The sequence below is a fragment of the Odontesthes bonariensis genome, chromosome 17, assembly GCF_027942865.1.
Source record: "Odontesthes bonariensis isolate fOdoBon6 chromosome 17, fOdoBon6.hap1, whole genome shotgun sequence".
Taxonomy (NCBI): Eukaryota; Metazoa; Chordata; class Actinopteri; order Atheriniformes; family Atherinopsidae; genus Odontesthes; species Odontesthes bonariensis.
The window spans coordinates 23,945,360-23,965,300 of NC_134522.1; the positions used below are offsets into that span (position 1 = coordinate 23,945,360).

Below are 19,941 nucleotides of genomic sequence, written 5' to 3' on the forward strand. Positions count from 1 at the left end.
ACCCATACAGCACTGTTTAATTTGCACTCAATAAATGCAGCACTTTTTTCACTTCTACACTCACACACCATCAGGCATATTGAAGCAATGTGGGGATTTGTGTTGGTGCACAAAGGGACTGGAGGTTGTACCACCAATGTTATGACTGGAAGACAACCACTACAGCCATTGAGCCACAGCAGCCCACAAGAATGTGTGCAGTATGTATCCCTCATAAGACGATCTTATGTCTTGATGTTCATGTAGATACATTTTGTTTGATGCAGGGTTACGATGGTAAAGATAATTTAAAGAAATCATCCCGATTGAAAGTGTACTACTATCATTTTCAGTGGTCGAGTTGAAGTGGCCTGTTGTTTTTCTGGTTGCTTTTCTGAAAGCCACGGACCAGGGCGGGGAGATGAAAAAAGGAAATGATGTTTGGCAGAAGCAGGAGTCTCAGCAGGAATGCTTGTTTCTGGTAGTCTCATTACCATGACTTATGTGCACAGTAATAAACATCGGAAAGGTACTTATGCCCCACTGTCCATCCATTGGGTGCAGCTGCTGCAGAGGAGACTGTGATCGGCCACTAACTGCTGTCCCTTCGTCAAAATTGGATAAACATCTCTGCTCTGCAAAAAGGATGCCCCCTTTGGTTTCATTTCCAGGAACCAAACTCTTCACATGCTAAAACTCGTAGAGAATTAGGTCATAGTGGAGCGAGTGGATGCCGGTCTATGAAACGTCTGCACCCACCTTCAGTTTCCGAGTTGATACGCCCTCGTGTGGTGGTAAGCAGGAACTGCACATCATCGTAGCACAGGGTGAAGAAAGGAGTTTCTGTGGGTGTGAACAGTATTGTATGGAAGCCCGTTTCCGCCACATAATAAAAATAAATCTAGAAATATTATCTCATAATTATGAGAAACTAACTCGAAATTATGAGATAGTAAGTCATAATTATGAGATACTAAGTCAAAATTATGAGATACTATCTCATAATTATGAGATACTAACTCGAAATTATGAGATAGTAATTCAAAATTATGAGATGCTAAGTCGAAATTATGAGATAGTAAGTCATAATTATGAGATACTAAGTCAAAATTATGAGATACTAAGTCGAAATTATGAGATACTATCTCATAATTATAAGATACTATCTCATAATTTCGACTTAGTATCTCATAATTATGAGATAGTATTTCTAAATGTATTTTTATTAAGTGGCGGAAACGGGCTTCCATAGAGTGACGCACTCATTCTCAACATTAAAAAACCTGAGCAGGCACGAACAGGCAAATCTCACTTTCAATGATCACACCGAAGAACATGAGTACAGGGAAGAAAAACACAATTCTAAGAGAGGGGTTCCTTGTGAAAAGGGTAAGATGTGTTTTTCTAAACACAAAAATATTCTGGCCGTAAAATGTAGTTTTCATAGAGTCAGTTTGTGTTGCTTTTCTTTTTCAGAGAACGTAACATTTTCCATAAGTTTTGTTCGTGTGTTTCCAGGGTCATGTTGTTCACAACTGGAAGGCACGCTGGTTTGTTCTGATGCCAGACAAGCTGCTGTATTACAAATATGAAGGAGGGAAGAGAGACTCCTGTCAGCGAGGGAAAATCCTGCTGAAGGACTGTGTGATAACGTGCCCTTTCCTCGAATATGAGAATCGACCGGTAAGTTGTTTTCAGATGAGAGAAAAACATCCTTTCAGAAGCACGTTAGAGTTGCTCAGTGTGGTCGCGGACAATTGAAGACAATTTGATGTTTGCACTTTTGTGTCAGATTTCTAATAGTAGATATAATTCTATTTTCCTTAATGAAAAAAAAAAAGGCTGTTAATAAAACTGGTAAACAAATGTTACTATAAAGAAAAAATATAATGATGATATAAAAATATTCCTAACATATACTTGAAAAGATATACACACTATATAAGATAAAGACAAACACTTCACTTCCATTTTTTTGTTCTACCACATGTTCTAGCCAGTGTTTTCCTTTCCTAGTCATGCTTTTTATTAGTAGAAGGCATACGAAAGGTGTGCCCCTGTGCGCTGATCTTCCACACCTGAAAACATTTATAGCCTCAGGTTTTTGTTTTGTCCTGACCTGATCTCCTTCTTCTGCCTAACTTTAACAAAAAACTTGTGACCTGTTTTTTGCCAAGTTGTCTGGTACTTAAAAAAGCCTCTCTCCTTTCTGCGCTTTCCGATAGCTGGTGTTAAAGCTCCATACTGAGCATGGGGTGGATCATTTTTTGGAAGCTTGCTCCAGGGAGGAGAGAGATGAGTGGGCTGCTGATATCACAGCTGCGGTCAGCAAGCTGCAGGCGACTGACGGTGAGACGGCGACCGACCAGAAAGATCCTACTGAATCCCAGTTGCACAACATCAACCTGAGGTAAACGTTGTTTCCCCCAGATGACCTTTTTTCACTGTCTCTCACTGCTTGCGTGAAGCTTTTTCATACCGCTGTCTCATCATCGTCTCAAGACCCCTTCCTTCACTCTCTTTTACAGCAAGGTGTTGGACTCCATGTATGATGTCCACAGCGGAATCAAGTTAAGTAATCATGTGGAGCACGGCAGCATTTACAGCAATTGTTTCTCAGGTGAATCATCAACTTTTTTTCCACATTTATGCTCTCGCCTGATCTGACGTTACATCCATTTTGCTGGTACACATTTTTCAAACAATCAGTGTTAAATACAGAAAACAGGATTTTTGCTACTTTTTGTGGCTGACACTTCCTGCACCAATGTTATTCTCTTAATAACGTATTAAAATACAACCTGTCAGTGGACGGGTTTATAGTATTGTGTCTCCAACTGTGCGTTTTGCTGATTTCTTTATCTGGTTTGGGACATTTTCCATCTCTTTATGGTTGTTTTATTCCCCACGTTAGGTTGTCTTAGATATCTGTTTGTGTTATATTGTAGTTTAGTCAAAGTTTTGGCCTTTTTTGTTTTGGTCCTTTGAAATCAATTATTGCATCTCACTGCATCTCACTTTGGCTGTATTGTGTCTCTTAGTGAAATATCTATATTATAATTACGTTGTTAGACCAGGGGTCCCTGGGCCTGTCCCCAGAGGACCCATTCAATGATCTGCCTGAGTGTCTGTGTTCCTTAGATGTTTGTATGATGTCACTGCAGGTTCAGCTGTGGTGGACTGGATGGTGTTCATGCAGCTGGCTCTGAACCGTGCGGAGGCCGTGACACTGGCCTCGACCCTGCAGGAGGAGGGCTTCCTGCGGACAGTGGGCCTGAAGAGCGTGGAAGCCCTTCGCACTGCCGGCCTCAGCGAGCAGTTCATGGACGACTCCACAGCACTGTACAGCTTTGTATGTTGCGTTGACTTTGGGAGTATCTTCTCCTCAGTGCTACATGTTGCCCCGTTTAGAATATATAGTTTTGCTTAATTTACAACCCTTTCTGTTCTCAGTCTGACAATTTAAAGAAGAGAGGCCCTGTGAGGGCTCAGACGTCGCTGTCTGCTGTGGAGCTGAGCGGGAAAGTGATAAAGAGAGGATATCTGTTGAAACAGGTAAAAATACAGTGAATCGATCACGAGCTAAGACGCTGAAAAAATCCTGTTAACCAGTAATTTTACACGAGACACTTGTTTTTCAGTTTAAAGGCCAGGCTAACCTATCAACGTATATAACTGCAATGTTGATGACTTAAGTAAAGTTCGGCAAAGAGAGAATTGTGGATTGCTTTAGAATATTTTCAAAAGCCGTTACGCTGTAGAACTAACAAATATCCGTCATGGAGGTTTTGCACTAGCTGTCACCAGGGAAGTTTTCCTTTAAAGTTCCGAGTGGTGCAGTTTTTGGGTGTCTTCAGTTGTTTATGTTTAAACTTGTGGCTAATCTTTAAACAGGGACACAGACGGAAAAACTGGAAGGTGCGACTGTTTGTGCTGCGCTCAGAGCCTGCTTTCCTTCACTATTATGATCCTGCCAAGGTGAGTGCGTTTGCAGTGCTATGAAAAGTGAGCGGATGGTAATATCCTACAGTTAAATTATGTAGAGATATTAAATTGTACAACCTTTAAAACCTCAATTCATGACAAACTAGGAGGTTTGTTAAAACAAATCAGCTGTTTTGTTAGTCATTACTTCATAGTATGACTCTGAGGCCCTCATTACTCATAAATAACTTGCAAGTGCCAGCAATGCTACTTCATCTTTGACTCAATCTGTTTTCCGGTCTTGTGCCACTCATCAGGATGACATCAGCCCAGTGGGCGGCTTCACACTACGAGGGTGTCTGGTATCTTCCCTGGAAGATAACGGAGTTCCCTCAGGTAAGTTGACTCAAACGCCAGTGACTCCTGATAAAGTTATGCATGATTTATTGAACTTTTTGACCAAAAATTACAACAACAGCCTGATTCAAGCAAGAAGTGGTTGTGCTCTGTGTTCTTTTATTGAGAATATTTCTAATAGGTAACCATTAAGCACTGAAAATGTAAACGGGAAGTTTGACAGTGTTCAGAAAAGGAGCGATGCACTGGGAGTTTAGACATGCTCTGTGTACTCCTCATCAAATGCATCCCATCTTTTATAACATTCAATCCTGAAGTGAGACATCAAAACGCATGTAATGTGTAATTCTGCTTGTATTTGTCAGGTTGTCTGTCCGAAGCTGGTGTATATGTCTTACATGTTTTATTGACACATTTTTTTCCATTCACATAGGTGTGAAAGGCAACATTCAAGGCAACTTGTTTAAAATCATCACCCAGTCAGATACTCATTATTTCATCCAGGCTCCAACTTACCAAGACAAGATGAACTGGATCGATGCAATTAGAGGGCAGACATAGAACTGTGGACTCCATTGAAACTTGACTGTCCATCATACCAGCTCTTTCATTTAGGCTGTTGTACGGATAACTGAAATTTACTCATTTCATGAATGTAAGAAAACAGCAATGGATGCCTCAGTTTGTAAAATTTGTGTTAATTTCTTTTCTTTTGTGCTTTGATTGTTGAGTATTTCGTTGCTGGTGAGAGGAGGTTTTGAAAGCCTGACATTTGTAGCACTTTTGTTTCTAATCAGTCTGTTATGTTAATAGTATTTTTGTGTTTTACGTGATTATTTTTCATTGTTAAATATAATCATTTGGACTGTCTTTTTTTTTTTTATCAATGCAACTTCAGACATAGTTTGTGAGAAATAAGTACTGTACCTCTTTGTAACTTGCACTTTCCGCTTGACAGCTTTGGTCACCAGTTTGTAGCTGAAGAATTTCACCTAAAGGAATATGTGAAAAACAATAAACATTAAACTTGGAACCCCAAGACTTTATGGCTCGTAACCTCTTTACAAACCCAACTGAATGACAGCGCATGAAAAAAAACATATTGGTCCACAGTTTGAACTGTTGCAATGTAAAGGCTAAATGATTGCACAGTTACCATCGTAACACACCTTAAGTTTTGTTTATTAGCACATAAACGTGTTACGTCTGCGTACATGTTACTATGTGATGTTGTACTATGTGCTCCTACTTGTGATATCTTATTTTTCTGTTGTGCTCTGCCGCTGTGGTTGGGGTTAGACTGAATGTATGTGGTTATATAGCAAATATATTGTTAGACAGTAACAAAAATCTACATGCTTACTGCTTTCATGTTTTACTGTTTATAGATCGCCATTCCAGTCATGTCAAGTGAACACTGTCTGACAGTGCCTAAGGATATGTTGTTTTCCCATTAATAAAAAAGTTATTTTTAAGTATGTTTAAGAAAGGTTGACAAATGTACCGGTCATAAATCTTCCTGTGAGACAGGGGTGCCTGTAAATATCAGTGTCAACTGTCAGAGATGTATGAGAGTCATGAGGCCAAAAAAGGGAAAAAGAATCTGATTTTTTTTTTCTCTTTTCTAAACCCTTTAATGAGCTCACAAACTCTTGGATTTGCTCCTGTGAATCACAGAGGCCCTGCCCCAAGTTGTGAAACATCTGTACCACTAATGCGTCTATATAGTTAAAAAAAAAGACAAACGAGAGAAACAGCATTGTAATGTTTTATGTTAGCACCAGTTGCAGGACCCAGTTTTCGTTAACAAATAGTTTCGACTTTGATACACTAAGTGCACTTTTGTACTTGCATGGGGGCTATAGATTGAGATACAACCATTGAATTGTTTTAACATTGAATTTGTCAAGAGAAGCCTTGATGGTGTTCAAAATGTCATAAGAATGGCCGCATCCTGTTGAATGACTGAGACATTACGTCACTTTGGACTGACATTAGAGGTTAGCATATAAAACTTTGATATAATTCTAGACCACATTGTTCTTAATGGATTTCTTTGGTCACAAAATAAGTATAAAGTTGTATCGTGCAGATGTGCAAGATCTGAAGATCTGAAGATCTTCAGTTAAAATGAACTAAAGGTAATGTTTCAGTCCTGGTTCTGTTGGACCCCAGCGCTGCGTTTGATACTGTAGATCACAGAATCCTGTTGCACAGGCTAGAAAACTGGGTTGGACTTTCTGGAGCGGTCCTTAACTGGTTCAGGTCCTACTTAGAAGGCCGGAGTTATTTTGTTACAATTGGCAGCTATGAATCTGAGCGAGTGGCCATGACTTGTGGAGTACCCCAGGGGTCAATTCTTGGACCTCTTCTGTTTAACTTGTATATGCTCCCTTTGGGTCAGATATTGCAGAATTTTAACAGTTATGCAGACGATACACAACTTTATGTGTCTATGTCACCGGACGACTGCAGCCCAGCAGACGTACTGTGTCAGTGTCTGGAGGAAGTAAACACCTGGATGAAAGAGAATTTTCTACAATTAAATGAAGACAAAACTGAGATCATTCTATTTGGTAGCAAAGAGAATGAGACTCGGGACCTTACAATCACTGACCAAATTCGTAACCTCGGAGTGTTGATAGACTCAGATCTGACTTTCAGCAGCCACATCAAAGCTGTCACCATGGCAGCTTTTTACCACCTCAGAAACATCAACAGAATTAAAGGTTTCCTCTCCCATAAAGACCAGGAGAAACTCATCCATGCATTCATCTCCAGTAGACTCCATTACTGTAATGCTCTTTTAACTGGACTTCCCAAAAAGAGCATTAAACATCTGCAGCTCATCCAGAACGCTGCTGCTGGAGTTTTAACCCGGACTAAGAGATCTGAACACATCACACCAGTTTTAAAATCTTTACACTGGCTTCCAGTCAGTCACAGAATAGATTTTAAAAGCCTGCTGATAGTTTACAAATCCCAGAACAGTTTAGGCCCAAAATACATCTGTGATATGTTCAGAGAATATAAACCCAGCAGAGCTCTTAGATCCAAGGACTCAGGTCAGCTGGTCCAGTCCAGAGTCCAGACTAAACATGGAGAAGCAGCATTTAGCTGTTATGCTGCAAACAAGTGGAACAAACTGCTAGTGGAGATTAAACTTTCACCAAATGTAGACATTTTAAAATCCAGGTTAAAAACATTTCTGTTCTCATGTGTCTGTGCATGAAATCTGCACGGTATCTTTTAATTTATCTAGACTGTTGCTTGTTTTTAAATTCATTTAAATTATTTTATTTCTTTCTCTTTATATTCTTTTATGTATTTTTAATGCTTCTTACACTCCCTGCTGCAATGCTTTTATTTTATGTAAAGCACTTTGAACTGTTTGTACATGAAATGTGCTATACAAATAAATTTGATTTGATTTAATAAAGAGTCAGATATTTTTTATATGGTATTTTTGAACAGAGCAAATTTTCTGGCAACAACAGGAGCTACAGACTAAAAATGCCTCAGGAGGTTTTAGTCACAATCATCAAATCTGAGGCTTGAGGCGCTCCCAGAAATCCCAGACAGCCACTCCCACTCAGCAAGCTGAGTGGAGCATTTATCTGAATGACTCAAACTGAGCTGGGATTGTTTCAGAGTTTGGTTCCAGTGAAATCACAAGTGATGCAACGTCCCAGTCATGTATGCGTCCAAGGAGGGGGGTTTTAGAGTGAAGCTATGTAACAGTTATTTGTCCATAAAGCGAGTGACAACAAAAAAATAACAGCAAAACTGATTTATTGCAACAAAGCAACATCAATTTGAGACATTCACATAAAAAGTGCTAGGGGAATGTGATAATTACACACAAAAAAAAGAGTGCTTTCAAAGCCAAAGTTAATAACTTTTTAACAATTGTGAATGTGTGATGTGACTGAATAATGGAAGAAATAAAACATACTGCTTCTTTACTAGCATGCACTAATGTGGGATACTTACATCCACTAACATTTTAACACCTTTTGCAGTATTGAATGCGGATGAAATGACAATCTGTGTCATGTAACCAAAATCAGAAACATTCGCTCATGCAGGAGCTCGTAAACGTAAGTGCTTTCCAAGGTTAACTCCGAAGAAATCAAATCCAGACGTCGGACATCTTGTTTCCTTAAACCGCAAAGACAAATGCAGCACTCCTTTATTTTTAGTGGCTCATTATGTCTGTGCAATGTTCGCTCAGAGATAACATTGTAGCTTAGATCACATTGTTTAGAACAATTCACATCCATCAATTCAAATCACATTCCTTGTTTTGATTAAGTCATTTATGACATTAAGTAAGTATCTTCAAGTCCCCAGACAGTAATCTTAGTGAAGGCACTTTTGTCTTAACCATGATCATGAGAGTGAAGTAACTTTGTCTGAAAATGGAAACACAACATTCCTCTATGGTTAATTCATTCACTCAAAAATAAGGTCTATTCTAATCGTATGTATTGTCTACTGTCCAACGTACTCCTCCTGCAAGTTATCAGCGGGTGAGATGCTGGTGTTAGGCCACCTTGGTGAGCTGTAGGTCCCCAAAGACTTGTAAGGATGTGAGGGAAGCGAGCTGGGAGAGCCGGTGGGTGAAGCCACACAGAGGCTGACCGTCCACCAGGATACGAAACTGCTGGTGCTCACAGACGATCTCCATCTGTTAGTGAAAGGGAGTGCAGAATCAGTTTTTCACTAAAGAACAAAATTGAGGAAGATGTGTGCAAAGATATATAAACTGTACAAATGAAACAAATAAATTAAAAATCATAACCTTCCATATTTTCGACAGACATTTTTAAAACAAGCTATTCATAAGATACCCTGTCAACTTATTGGCCACTAGCTCCACTCTGAAGCAATGGGTTTGTGAGTGGCTCCCCATTTTACTTGGTATATATAGTACATGATCAAGACATAATAGTTGATGATAGAGAAGGGTCGCCCTCCACCAGTTTAGAGACCTACAACAATGACTCAGTCCATCAAACTTTATGATGATTTTTTTAAGCAAGAAGATTTCATATTTGGAAATCCTTTGCAGCGCCAACAGAAGCGCATCATAAAGGTGAGAACCTGCTTGTATGGCCAAGGGGAAACTCTTGCGTGCATGTGCAGAGGCTGCACAATGCAAACCAGAAGCGAGGCGAACAAGCTTTAGGTGATATTCAACAGGGTGACATTGTGGGAGTTTTCATTCGTGCCTTAGACAACAAACGCAGCGAACTTATGACACAGATTCACTGTTATCTTGTCCTCATAATTCACCCTGTGGTTTTGAAAGCAGTGTTAACAAAGAGTAACAACTATTTGTGCAATACAACAGAAATGACTAAAATCGATTTTACGACAGAAATCCAAAGATAAAATGCTGGGAATACTGGATCAGATATTAAATACTTAATCAGAAAATATTGAGTGTTGTAAGCTCCACTCTGAAAGTTCTGGAGCCAGCGGCCTGTACTTCACCTCCACATTCAACTTGAGCACAGATGCTCACATGCAGAGATGATGGAGCTTAGTGTAGTAAGAGAAGGACAAAATTTGAAAGCTGAGCTTGAAACTTGATGTGTATTTAAAGGTCTTCATCAAACCTGGAAGCTATTTTAACCTACAGTATTTAGGGCTCATGCTCTAGAGCAGCCTTTTTCATACAAATGACTAAGCGACCCCTTTGAGTTTTGAATCCAGATGGTGGTGATCCAGTACTTGAAGTTTTCTTAAGCAAATCTCCTTTCTCACAGAAAATTCAACACATTTGAATGCAAATATGACTTTGTTTACAAGAAAACTCCTACGGTATCCTTACGTTTACGGCTTAATATCTTTTAGAGAGCAACTTATAAATTGTGAATCCTGAAATAGAGGTGAAGAGAAGAGGCAGGATAGACAGTCCCATATCATACATGTTCTCTAGCAAAGAGAAAGCAAAGACAATTACTTTTCACCAGGGCTACAAAATGCACATACTGCAGTTTTAAAAGCTGACCGTGCAAAATCATAGCTGATCAATGAGTGTCAGATCCAACACATTGCCACCAGCAGAAAGACTTAAAATGAGAACGTCCGTAACATGAGAACAACCAGATAATGTTTAATTCCCCTCTAAGCCATTTTTTTTTAAAGGTAATTGTAAGGTGCTGCACAAAAGTTTTTATTATAATCATCACATCCTCAATCTGATAGCTGTGTCACCTCAGTGAACTCAAGTCTGAGTGCCAAAATATCAGTGACTGAGAATGTACCTTAAAGGACTCTCCAGGTGCAAATGGAAAGAAGGAGAGGGTGTTTTCAGATGGACCCCACTTCCCAGCCAAGCGGGCGTTGCGTTGGACAGCCTTATCCATGAAACTGACCTTGAGCTGCAGACCCACATCGCCCTCTGTTTCTTCCTCCTGAGGCTTACTGGACACAGTCACCTCAATGCTGCGTCAGCCACACAAACATCAGGGATGTATGAATGTGGGACAGAATATATAGGTCAAGGACAAGAATAAAGATTTTGTTTCACTTTTTTTCCCCCCCAAATTAATTAACTTCAGCAGGGTATTAAAAAGAACAGTGGAGCAGTGACATCTTGTGGTCTTTTATACAAATGCAAAGTGGTAATGAGACATTTAAGGAACATTAAAATCAAATTGTTCCTGTTTACTTTAGAATGCATGATATTCCCAATCTATGTCACATCTATGATTAGGCTACCTTTTTTCTAAAAAAGAAACACACAATGGAGCATTTCAAACAATCATTAATAAAGATACAACAGCATAATGATACAATGATGGCATGGCAGGCACTATTCACCAAAACCACACTTTGTCTTTTTATACTTTAAGTACATTTGAACTGGGATGGAATATTTTCATACTGTGGTTGCTTTGCCTTAAGAACAAATTTTGCTAATATTTCTCCGACAATGCATCCCTATCTTTGTCTATTTGATAAAGAAATCCTCTTTTTTAGGCTCTAAATTTGTGATTTGGCCACTGGCCTGGAATTATTACAGATTCTAGGCTTTTAACAGCATCTGAGAACCAAAATGAAAAGTTCACTATCTACGGCAGCACAGTTCTTGGAGAATTAAGGAAATAGTTTACAATAAAACTACATCAGCACTGTGTTTGGATACATAAACAAGTCAGTCTTCAGCACATCACCAATCCCTGTAACATATAATCGAAATGACAAAATTGTGCTCAGTAACTGGGAAGAGTCCCATGGGGGCACTTGTCCTTAAAACTCCTCTGAAGTTCCTGCAGCCAAAAATAAGTGTCTTGACATATACGCACACAAGTTCTGAGAAAAAGTGTATTTATATGCTCTTCTAAGTGAAGTCCGCTGTGATTTTTATTTTTACGCTGCACATTAGATGACTAAACAGCAGTCTGATGTTATCGGCCAAAACAATTCTCTCGAAAGACCCTTAAGATTTCATGGGATTTGCAGTTCTCCCACGTACACCCAAAAACAAACCCTAATTAGGAAAAGCATTGGCATTACAAAGGCATTTTCCCAAAGAGGGACCAGTTGGGTGGTTGTTAGCACTCAGATACAGATCACAGCATCTGCTTTGAAATTCTGTCTAACTGGAAGTCAGGACATCATTATCCCTCAGCTTTAACTGGCTGTCATGTTATCTGTGCAACAGTAGCTTGTCTTAATATTGCATAGCCATTTAAAATAAAAAAAGATAAGAAAAGGTGTGTGTACTAACCTTTTTGGCTTTTTGTTAATAATTCCCATGACAACCAGTTTCATTGAAGGCCGAAGCCCACCTTTTATCTCTCCGATATACTCCTCCTGTGAAACAATGGAGATATACATATATATATATATATATATATAGTTCAATGGTCACACGGGATGAGGCCTAGGTATACAACACACCTCCCAGACTATTATCAAGCGGAGTGTTTAAATCCTGGTGCCCCATCAGGCGGCAGGCTGGTGTCTTCATCCGCGGTGCGTTGCAATATGTGGCACCGACGGGAACAATAGCTTTATTGAATAGCATCTGAAACAACCAGTGACTCAGCTGCACAAACTATCCTTCTGTATTTATGATCACTCTTCTGAACAGTTTAGTGGGTTTGAATAAGATAATATCATCACAGAGCTGTCGCGACACATGCTTTTAACACACACACACACACAAAAGAGGCTACATACATTTTCTTTCTTGTCCTGATCTTCCATTCCACTCATGGCGTGATGCGGTGTGGAGGTTTCGAGCGGCGATACCAAGTGAGGACTGAATCTGCCTCCAGCTGGCAAACCCCTCCTGCAACGGGTTGTCATAGAGACTGGATCCCAGTTTGGTGATGATGATGATGATGATGGGAGAAATAGAGGGAGGGGTGGGGTGGGGGTTATTACAGGCTGGTGGACACATTTCAATCACACAAGTGTGTTTAGGTCAGTCTCTGCTGCATTCCTTTGTCACTTCGGGAGTCTTATGCCTTAACTGCATAGCAGCAACACCAGCGTTTTACTGTAATTGAGCAACTCGTTGCCAATCAACCTGAAGCTGATGCATTCACTGACCATGGGTCACCTCAAAACTACTACTACAACTAAGCATCAATTAAAGGTATCAAAGTCCTATTTGATAAAAAATAATGGATAAAAAAACCCCCGCAACCCCAATACACACTGAAAAATCACAGGCCTCAAAGGTAGTTTTTTTGCACAGGACCCCAAGTTCTTTGAGATTGTTCACATGTGCTGATACATGCTTGTGCCCAGCACTGAAATCCTGTATTAGTGATGCATGTTTCTAGTTAACAAAATTAATTTCAACAATGAGCTCTCGATATCTCAACGCAGTTAGCTCTCTCTTGTGTTTTTTTCTCTAAAATCACTGGAACATCACATCTTTGGACTACACCTACTTGTTTCAATTAAGAAAATGGCAGGCAACTTTGATATTATTTCCAGGGGTTCAGGAGCTTATTAATATGTCACATTGTACTAATCAGCCAACATGGTGATTATGAAACAGTATGGTACATGAAATTATTTGAAATTGAAATTATTCTGCGTGTATTTTTCTAAACTGCTGCCAACAAAAGTTAAAAAATGTTGCCTGTTAAAATAAATGTGAAGGGTCCCCGCTGGTTTGTTGGAACAATTATTTTGGTAGATCTGTATTTATCGCTTTTTTACGACTATATATGAAGGCAGCAGTAAAGATCCCGGCTTCCCGCTCTGGAACGCCCTCCTCGTGCCAACCTTTGACCAACCAGCGACAGAGAATCAGCTGATTTTGTCACATGACCTTCGTTATTCAGCTACTAGCATAACAGGTCGCAACGAACCAGTGCCCAGGAGCGTATATAATTGGCAGTTTGGGGGATAACAGCACAAAGAAATGAGTAAGTACCTTATATCTGTACTGACAAACTTTATAACACTTTACTTGTTTGCAAGCACATGCTTCTACGGTAGCTGTTACGGAAGTTAGCTGACTTGTTTCAGTTACAGCAAGTCAGACACATTTTTAGCTAATGCGACGCAAACAAGACGGGCAGCTGTCACATCTTGCAAGAGGCGAATGACGAAGATGAAAAGGAAAAGCGTTTTAAAAGTGTATTTAATAATTCGTAACGTCTTCGTCTGAACCCTAAACGGATGGTTTGACGCACGTTTTTGTCTCAACCTTGTGGTTTGTTGGAATAGATGATTAAAGTGAAGTAAAATGTCGAACATTTTTACATCTGTGGTGCAGATTCTGCTTATGAGTGGCGTGCACCGAAACATGACACGATGACAACGTTGTAACAGATTTACAAAACACTATTGCAAAATGCTGTTGAAAGTACACATTGATTTCTTGAAAGTGCAATCAGAAAGCTGAACCATGCTCTAAATTAAATAAACTAGTCGCTTGCACTTCTGGTTAAATGCCTAAAACCTGAAATCATGAAATCAATACATTTTTCCTCAAATCAAAAGCGAAAATAAAAAAAAAACTGATTTATTTTTAACGGTGTCACAGTGAAGACCTGCAGTTTTTAGGTACCACATAATTGAATGAATAACTAACATTTTAAAAAGCTAATTGCTTATCATGATCCTCAAAAGTCTAAACAAATAAGCCAGCGAATGCAAATCTTTGGGAATGTTTGATAAATACTCTTGACTGTATTTCATCGTAAAGAACATGATTAACTGTGTGGGGTGGTGTGCAAATTGTACATTTCCTTTTTCATTCGGGTTCAAATTACTGTATAATGCCAAACATATTTGTCAGGACTGTCCTGCAAATTTGTTTAAACGTTTAGACGTGGAAATGATTAAAGAGAAGTAGCTAACCACTGCATTTCTCATAAATAAGTAATTTATTTGGTGTATTTGTCTTTAAAATATGTGTGAAATATGACAATGGTCAATTAAAGCAGCCTTTTCTATGTGTCTCAGTTGAAGGTAACTCAAAGGTGCTGCTTGGTTACACAGTAGAACAGGTGCCTCTTCAGCAGTGATGACTGAGCAGAGGAACGACCCGGCCAGAGCGAGCATGCATCCCTTCGGCTGTGAAGCGGAGACTTCGCTTCAGGACCTGTTTGAGTACTTCGAGAGGTGCCTGCAGCACGCCGAGTGGGAGCTTGCGAGCGCCTGCGTTCCACAGCTGGTTAACTCGGCAGGAGGACTTTCAGAAAAAGTGCGAGACATAATCAAAGCTATTATCTGCCATCCTTACAGTTTAAAGTGAGTCACGTATCTTGAACTTTTTCAAACATTTTCTCTACAATCCCAGTTTGTATATGTTTTATTTATTCCGCACATCATCTGCAGTACTTCGAACTGATCTGCTGTGTGCAAATAATGGTTTTGTAGATGGGAGTCAATTGGCAGTCCACACAAGTTGGCTTGGTTTTGGCTGCAGGTCTTGAAGAAACGGACAGAAGAACAGGTAATTGAGATAGAAAAAAAACATTTATTTAAATATTTATTTGTAATAGAATTTAAACCTTTGAAATAGGTCTTTAACAAAACGGACAATGTTGTCAAATTGGGCTAAACTGCTTTTAAAACATGTAAAACACCTCTGCACCACAGTGTGACGTGTGAGGTGTAATTGATACTCTTACCTTTTTTGTCCTTTCTGTCTCAGGTTCCTCCCCACCTCAGACAAGAACTGGAGTTCCTGCTACTACTGGAGGAACTGGGGTCGGAGGGCATACCGGAGACTGCACTTAAGGTTTGCTTCTTTCACCGTGGCTACGATTGAGTAGCATCTGAAAAAGACAGATTAATGTTTTTCTGCTTTATAATTATCTGTGCGTTTCTTTTCTGCAGGAGTTGCAAGAGGCTTTCTTGGCCTCACAGTCTGGCCATGGAACAATACTCACTGCTGCCGAGTCTTGCTTGCAGACCCTGTTGGAGAAAAAGAAGCCAAGACTTGCCCAGACTTTAGCACACTTCTTACAGGTAGATACACACCTGCAAATAAGAATATTCTACCAAATCTAACAAATATCAAGTTTTGACCTCCTTTCTTTTTTTTCAGCATACAAATTCAATTTTGAAACTAATAACAACTGATGTCAGTGAAAGTAAAAAAAAAAAGATAAGTCTATAATGATATTCTGTAACAGATACTGGGTGTTTTGAATTCAGAACTATAATCAGGGATTTTTAAGTAAGCCTTAAAGGTGATAGAGAAAGGTTGAATGGGGCATTAATCCTTGTTCTGTGATGTGAAATGTAGCCCAAACAAAATTGGTTGGGTCTGTAATGGCTCAGAACCTCCCTAAAAGGCTCTCTGAAACAGCTATGTTACTATGCTGGGTTTAGAATGCGTCGTTTGCACTTATTGGCATCGTTTCAGAGCTTATCTGGCAACCTCATTATGAAATGCAGGTAGGTGTTGGCGCTATTCGGTTGCCGTTGCTTGATTGGCTGCCCTTGCTCTCACTGAACGTGAAAAAGATGATTTTGATTCTCTATCCCCTTTAATGCAGGTTGCAGTATGACAAACACTGATATCGTATCAGAAAAAACTGTGTTTTGTCAATATCGGTTTCATTTTGTTATAAAGCGTGTTTAAACAGCTAGAGTTGAACCAAAGTTCTGTCCTGTCCAGTAAAAGTTCAATAGCAATAAATCCTTTTATTAAAACACAATGTGTGAAATGAATTAAATAACATTAAGAATAGTACAATAACATTCCAGGTAAAACACAGTGGGTAAACTCAAGTTGTCAAACTTCTAAAATTGAATGCCAGTGTGAAGAGATGAGTTCGATCGCGTCTTGAAGGTTTGTAAGGTATGAGCAGTTCTTATATGAATAAATGAGCTGTTCCATTGATTAGCAGTGGCAGCCGCAAATGAACGATTCCCTGCAGTTTTGAATTTGGAACATCTAAATCTTGGAACATCTAAAAGCATGTGATTGGTGAGCCCCAGTGTCTTTTTAAACCTTAAAAATCAGCAATGAAAGGTCAAAATCGATCCTGTGCCAAACAGAGAGCCAGTAGAGTGAAGCCAACGCTTGCATTGTAAAATCCGCCTTTTTTGTTCCTATTAAAAGAGAAGCAGCTGCAGTTTGTATAACCTGCAGATGACGAGGAGTCAACTGATCTGTTCACACATACAAGGAATGGCAATAATCAAACCAAGTTAAAAATGAAGCCAGGAATGATTATTTTAAAGTCTTCTTCTCTGTCAATATGGGCAGATATATTTGTACATCATCTGCATAGATAGATTGTCAAGACAATTCTCTCAAAATGAGGGTGTCGCTGGAGACAATTGACACAAAACTTTTATTCTCGCAGCAAGGAGACAAGTCTGCACAACATATCAGGAAGGTGACACAGAGTTGTCTGAGTTAAAAAAAATTAAACTATCGCTCTTTATGTCTAGTCACTAGCCACACAAGGTTATGAGACATTCAGTAAAGCAAGGTTCAGACAGAGGCTGAAATAGGAATAGATAGGAGGCCTTCTCCAGAACACAGTGTCCCTTGACCCTGCAACACAATACATTCTCACACATGGTACTTGCTTTTCTCATAGTATAGCTTCATGATATTTTTCTAACATACGTGGAAGGGAATCTTGTATTTTGAAATAGACCTTAAAGTCAGAAAATGAAAAAAAAATAAAAAAAGGCTTCATCTCAACTCAACATTTGAGCGGCGCTGATGAGAACAAAAATTGTAAATCCTCAAGTGTTTAAATAGGAGTGTTTATGTGGGGAAAAATATGTAATTGCAACAGATATAAAGATTTAATTTAATTTCTCCTCATTTTTGCAGGAGCAATCATCCACTGAAGGAAACCCTCTGCAGCACACGTTCATCCAACACTTGATGAAGAAACTCGGAAAGCCAGAGAAGACGGAGGAGTGGGTGGAGGAGATTTACTCAGTGCTGGCTCTCATGCCGTGGAGCTCTGGTAGAAGTAGTGGGCAGCTGGAGGCGCTGTGTGAGGCGCTGTGGGCAGCCAGAGACGGTCCCCTAAAGGAAGAGAGGATACTCAGCTGCTTGCTTCGCCCTCGGTGTGATGCACTCGTCTCAACGTACTGCTCCACGGCTCTGAGGTTGCAGAGAGATCATCTGTTGAGGAGCTCGCCCGAAACGCAAGGTAGGAGGCCGGAGGTGTAAGTGTTCATGATGCCGTACAAACAAATTGTTTACAAAGCTCGCTGTAGTTGCCGCATAGCAACCAAAGAGCCGAGCCCTCATTCAAACCCAGTTGTCTATAATGATTTATCATTCTGATAGAATAAGTTTGATTGAAAAGTTGTGATCCGCAGTGCGTGTACATTGTACAGACACTTCCCTTCAAAACAACATAAGGCAGAAAGTATACGACTCTCCGTGTGTGTAACTGTGCTCAGCAGAGAGGTTGTTTCCTGAATTTTAGAGAGCAGAGGGCCATCTTGCGTGTGTGACAGATAAATTATCTTGATGTACAATATGCAAACGTGAAAAAAAAAAAAAAAAAACCAGGCCACGTAGACAAATTCTTAGGCCTCATTTTGTAGTTCTACAGTTTAAGCTGTCTGGAACTCTTTTGTATTTGTTTTCATCGTCCAATTATGTAAACTAATGTCAGATGCCCAAAATCAGATTTAAAACAAATTAAAAGTCTTATTAATATGATGCAGTGGAACTTTTTGCAGGCAATAAGTTTCAGCCCAGCAGGAGACTGTTTGTTCAGGGCATGGACTCAGATTGTAGCTTCACATGATTTTTGTCAAGTGTTACTTCTTTAAAAGTGCTTTTTGACTTTAATAAATAGTCCAATTTAGAATCAATTCTTTCTGCCTCAAATACCCTTGTTTACATTCATTGATTAAAATTTCATGTATGGTTTGAGTAAAACAGCATGGGAACCATCAGTGTGGTCATCTCTTGATGAACGTTACGGTGAAGTTGTAAAACAATGGAATGAATTCTAATGATCATTGAAGTACACATATTCAGAGAAAGCGGGTCCAGGCCATACATTCTAACTTCATTTCCTGGCCAGAAAAATAACTCCTCTAACATTTTGTTTGACCACTTTTAGCTTTGATTGCGACATTCATTCCCTGTAGCATTGTTTCAATAAGCTTACACAATGGCACAGCATTTATTAACTTAGAAACTGGAACCTCTCTGCTTACCGCGTTAGAAAAGAAATGCTGGTATCACCCTTTTAATGCCACTTCTGCTTTTGTACAGCTGTGACAGTTTTAACTGGGTGTCAGGAAAAGTTGCATGTGACAGCTTAAACTTTTGGTTCTGTTTTCCTCTTTTCAAACCACCAATCTGGACGAAACTGCACTTTCATTGGTAAATGTACTAAAAATACAGCAAAAAAATGTTTGATTGCAGTTAGTTACTGCTTAGAAATCATTTGTTTGTGAGGTCTTTGAATTCATCCCCTCGGCTAAGCGGGATTTCTTTACTGTGGACACAGAATGGGTGGCCGGCTAATCTCGAGGAAACATTTCCTGAATTTGATAAGTGTATTGATTTGGAATGAATAACTCAATCTTTTACTTAGTCCATAGACCCCTAGGAAACTGGTATGAATAATGTCAAGTTCTGTTTGTCATCATGAGAAGTGGGATTTCTTTTTTCTGTGTGTGCAAACACAGCGATGCTGCCCTCTTTGTGCCCAGGCTTCAAGAGAAAGGCTTCACCCGGACATTTTTAAAGAACAACAGCCACTGGGAAAACACTCAGTGTGACACCATTGTGATTTTTCTCACCCAGACAGCACTACACCAGTCATTAACAAATATATCAGTAGGGTTGTGCCGCTCTTAGCATCTCACACACACAATTATCCGTAATCTTTTATTTCTCTCAAAAGCTACATTGGCCTTTTTTTGTAATTCCTCTGTGTTGTCGGGCTAATTATTTTTTGTATCTCTCTGTCAGTGGATCTTCCTGAAGCAGAGAAACTCTCCCTCAGTTTGTGTTGCCACAAGGATCGTCGGTCCTCTTGGAAGACCATCTTTTTTGAGTGCCTTAGTAGTGGAAAGCACTTCCTCGAGCAAGTCGTGGTGAGTAAACTTTAAAAAACGAGAAGGTAATACCAGAGCTATAGAGTAATACAGAGTTGCGACACGCTTTGAAGTCGCCGCTAGGGCTGTCACGTGGTTCATGTGAGCCTCCGGAGTTCCAAACATCACAGCGCTGTCAGTCAGTCT

The 19,941-nt window shown here is 39.6% G+C and overlaps 3 protein-coding genes across 4 annotated transcripts in view; 2 read left to right on the plus strand and 1 right to left on the minus strand.

The window, feature by feature from the left end:
• The first annotated feature begins 1,269 nt into the window (after positions 1 to 1,269).
• Positions 1,270 to 5,293, plus strand: plek2 (pleckstrin 2). The gene is made up of 9 exons (XM_075447904.1): positions 1,270 to 1,368; positions 1,498 to 1,662; positions 2,205 to 2,389; positions 2,508 to 2,599; positions 3,144 to 3,331; positions 3,433 to 3,534; positions 3,874 to 3,957; positions 4,221 to 4,299; positions 4,694 to 5,293. Exons 1-9 carry the CDS (start codon positions 1,297 to 1,299, stop codon positions 4,819 to 4,821), a joined length of 1,095 nt encoding a protein of 364 aa, XP_075304019.1. The 5' UTR covers positions 1,270 to 1,296; the 3' UTR covers positions 4,822 to 5,293.
• A 2,742-nt stretch (positions 5,294 to 8,035) lies between these two features.
• Positions 8,036 to 12,571, minus strand: LOC142366004 (galectin-related protein B). Its single transcript, XM_075447768.1, has 4 exons — positions 12,460 to 12,571; positions 12,005 to 12,090; positions 10,536 to 10,716; positions 8,036 to 8,950 (listed from the first exon to the last, which is right to left on the minus strand). Exons 1-4 carry the CDS (start codon positions 12,493 to 12,495, stop codon positions 8,807 to 8,809), a joined length of 447 nt encoding a protein of 148 aa, XP_075303883.1. The 5' UTR covers positions 12,496 to 12,571; the 3' UTR covers positions 8,036 to 8,806.
• A 995-nt stretch (positions 12,572 to 13,566) lies between these two features.
• Positions 13,567 to 19,941, plus strand: part of zfyve26 (zinc finger, FYVE domain containing 26) — a 29,378-nt gene continuing 23,003 nt past the window's right edge. For both annotated transcript variants that reach the window (XM_075448874.1, XM_075448875.1), the window contains exons 1-7: positions 13,567 to 13,664; positions 14,710 to 14,997; positions 15,127 to 15,202; positions 15,404 to 15,490; positions 15,589 to 15,720; positions 17,552 to 17,879; positions 19,670 to 19,794. In XM_075448874.1, the coding sequence (XP_075304989.1) occupies positions 14,771 to 14,997; positions 15,127 to 15,202; positions 15,404 to 15,490; positions 15,589 to 15,720; positions 17,552 to 17,879; positions 19,670 to 19,794 (975 nt within the window). In that variant the 5' untranslated portion in view covers positions 13,567 to 13,664; positions 14,710 to 14,770. The remainder of the gene's footprint in view (positions 13,665 to 14,709; positions 14,998 to 15,126; positions 15,203 to 15,403; positions 15,491 to 15,588; positions 15,721 to 17,551; positions 17,880 to 19,669; positions 19,795 to 19,941) is intronic.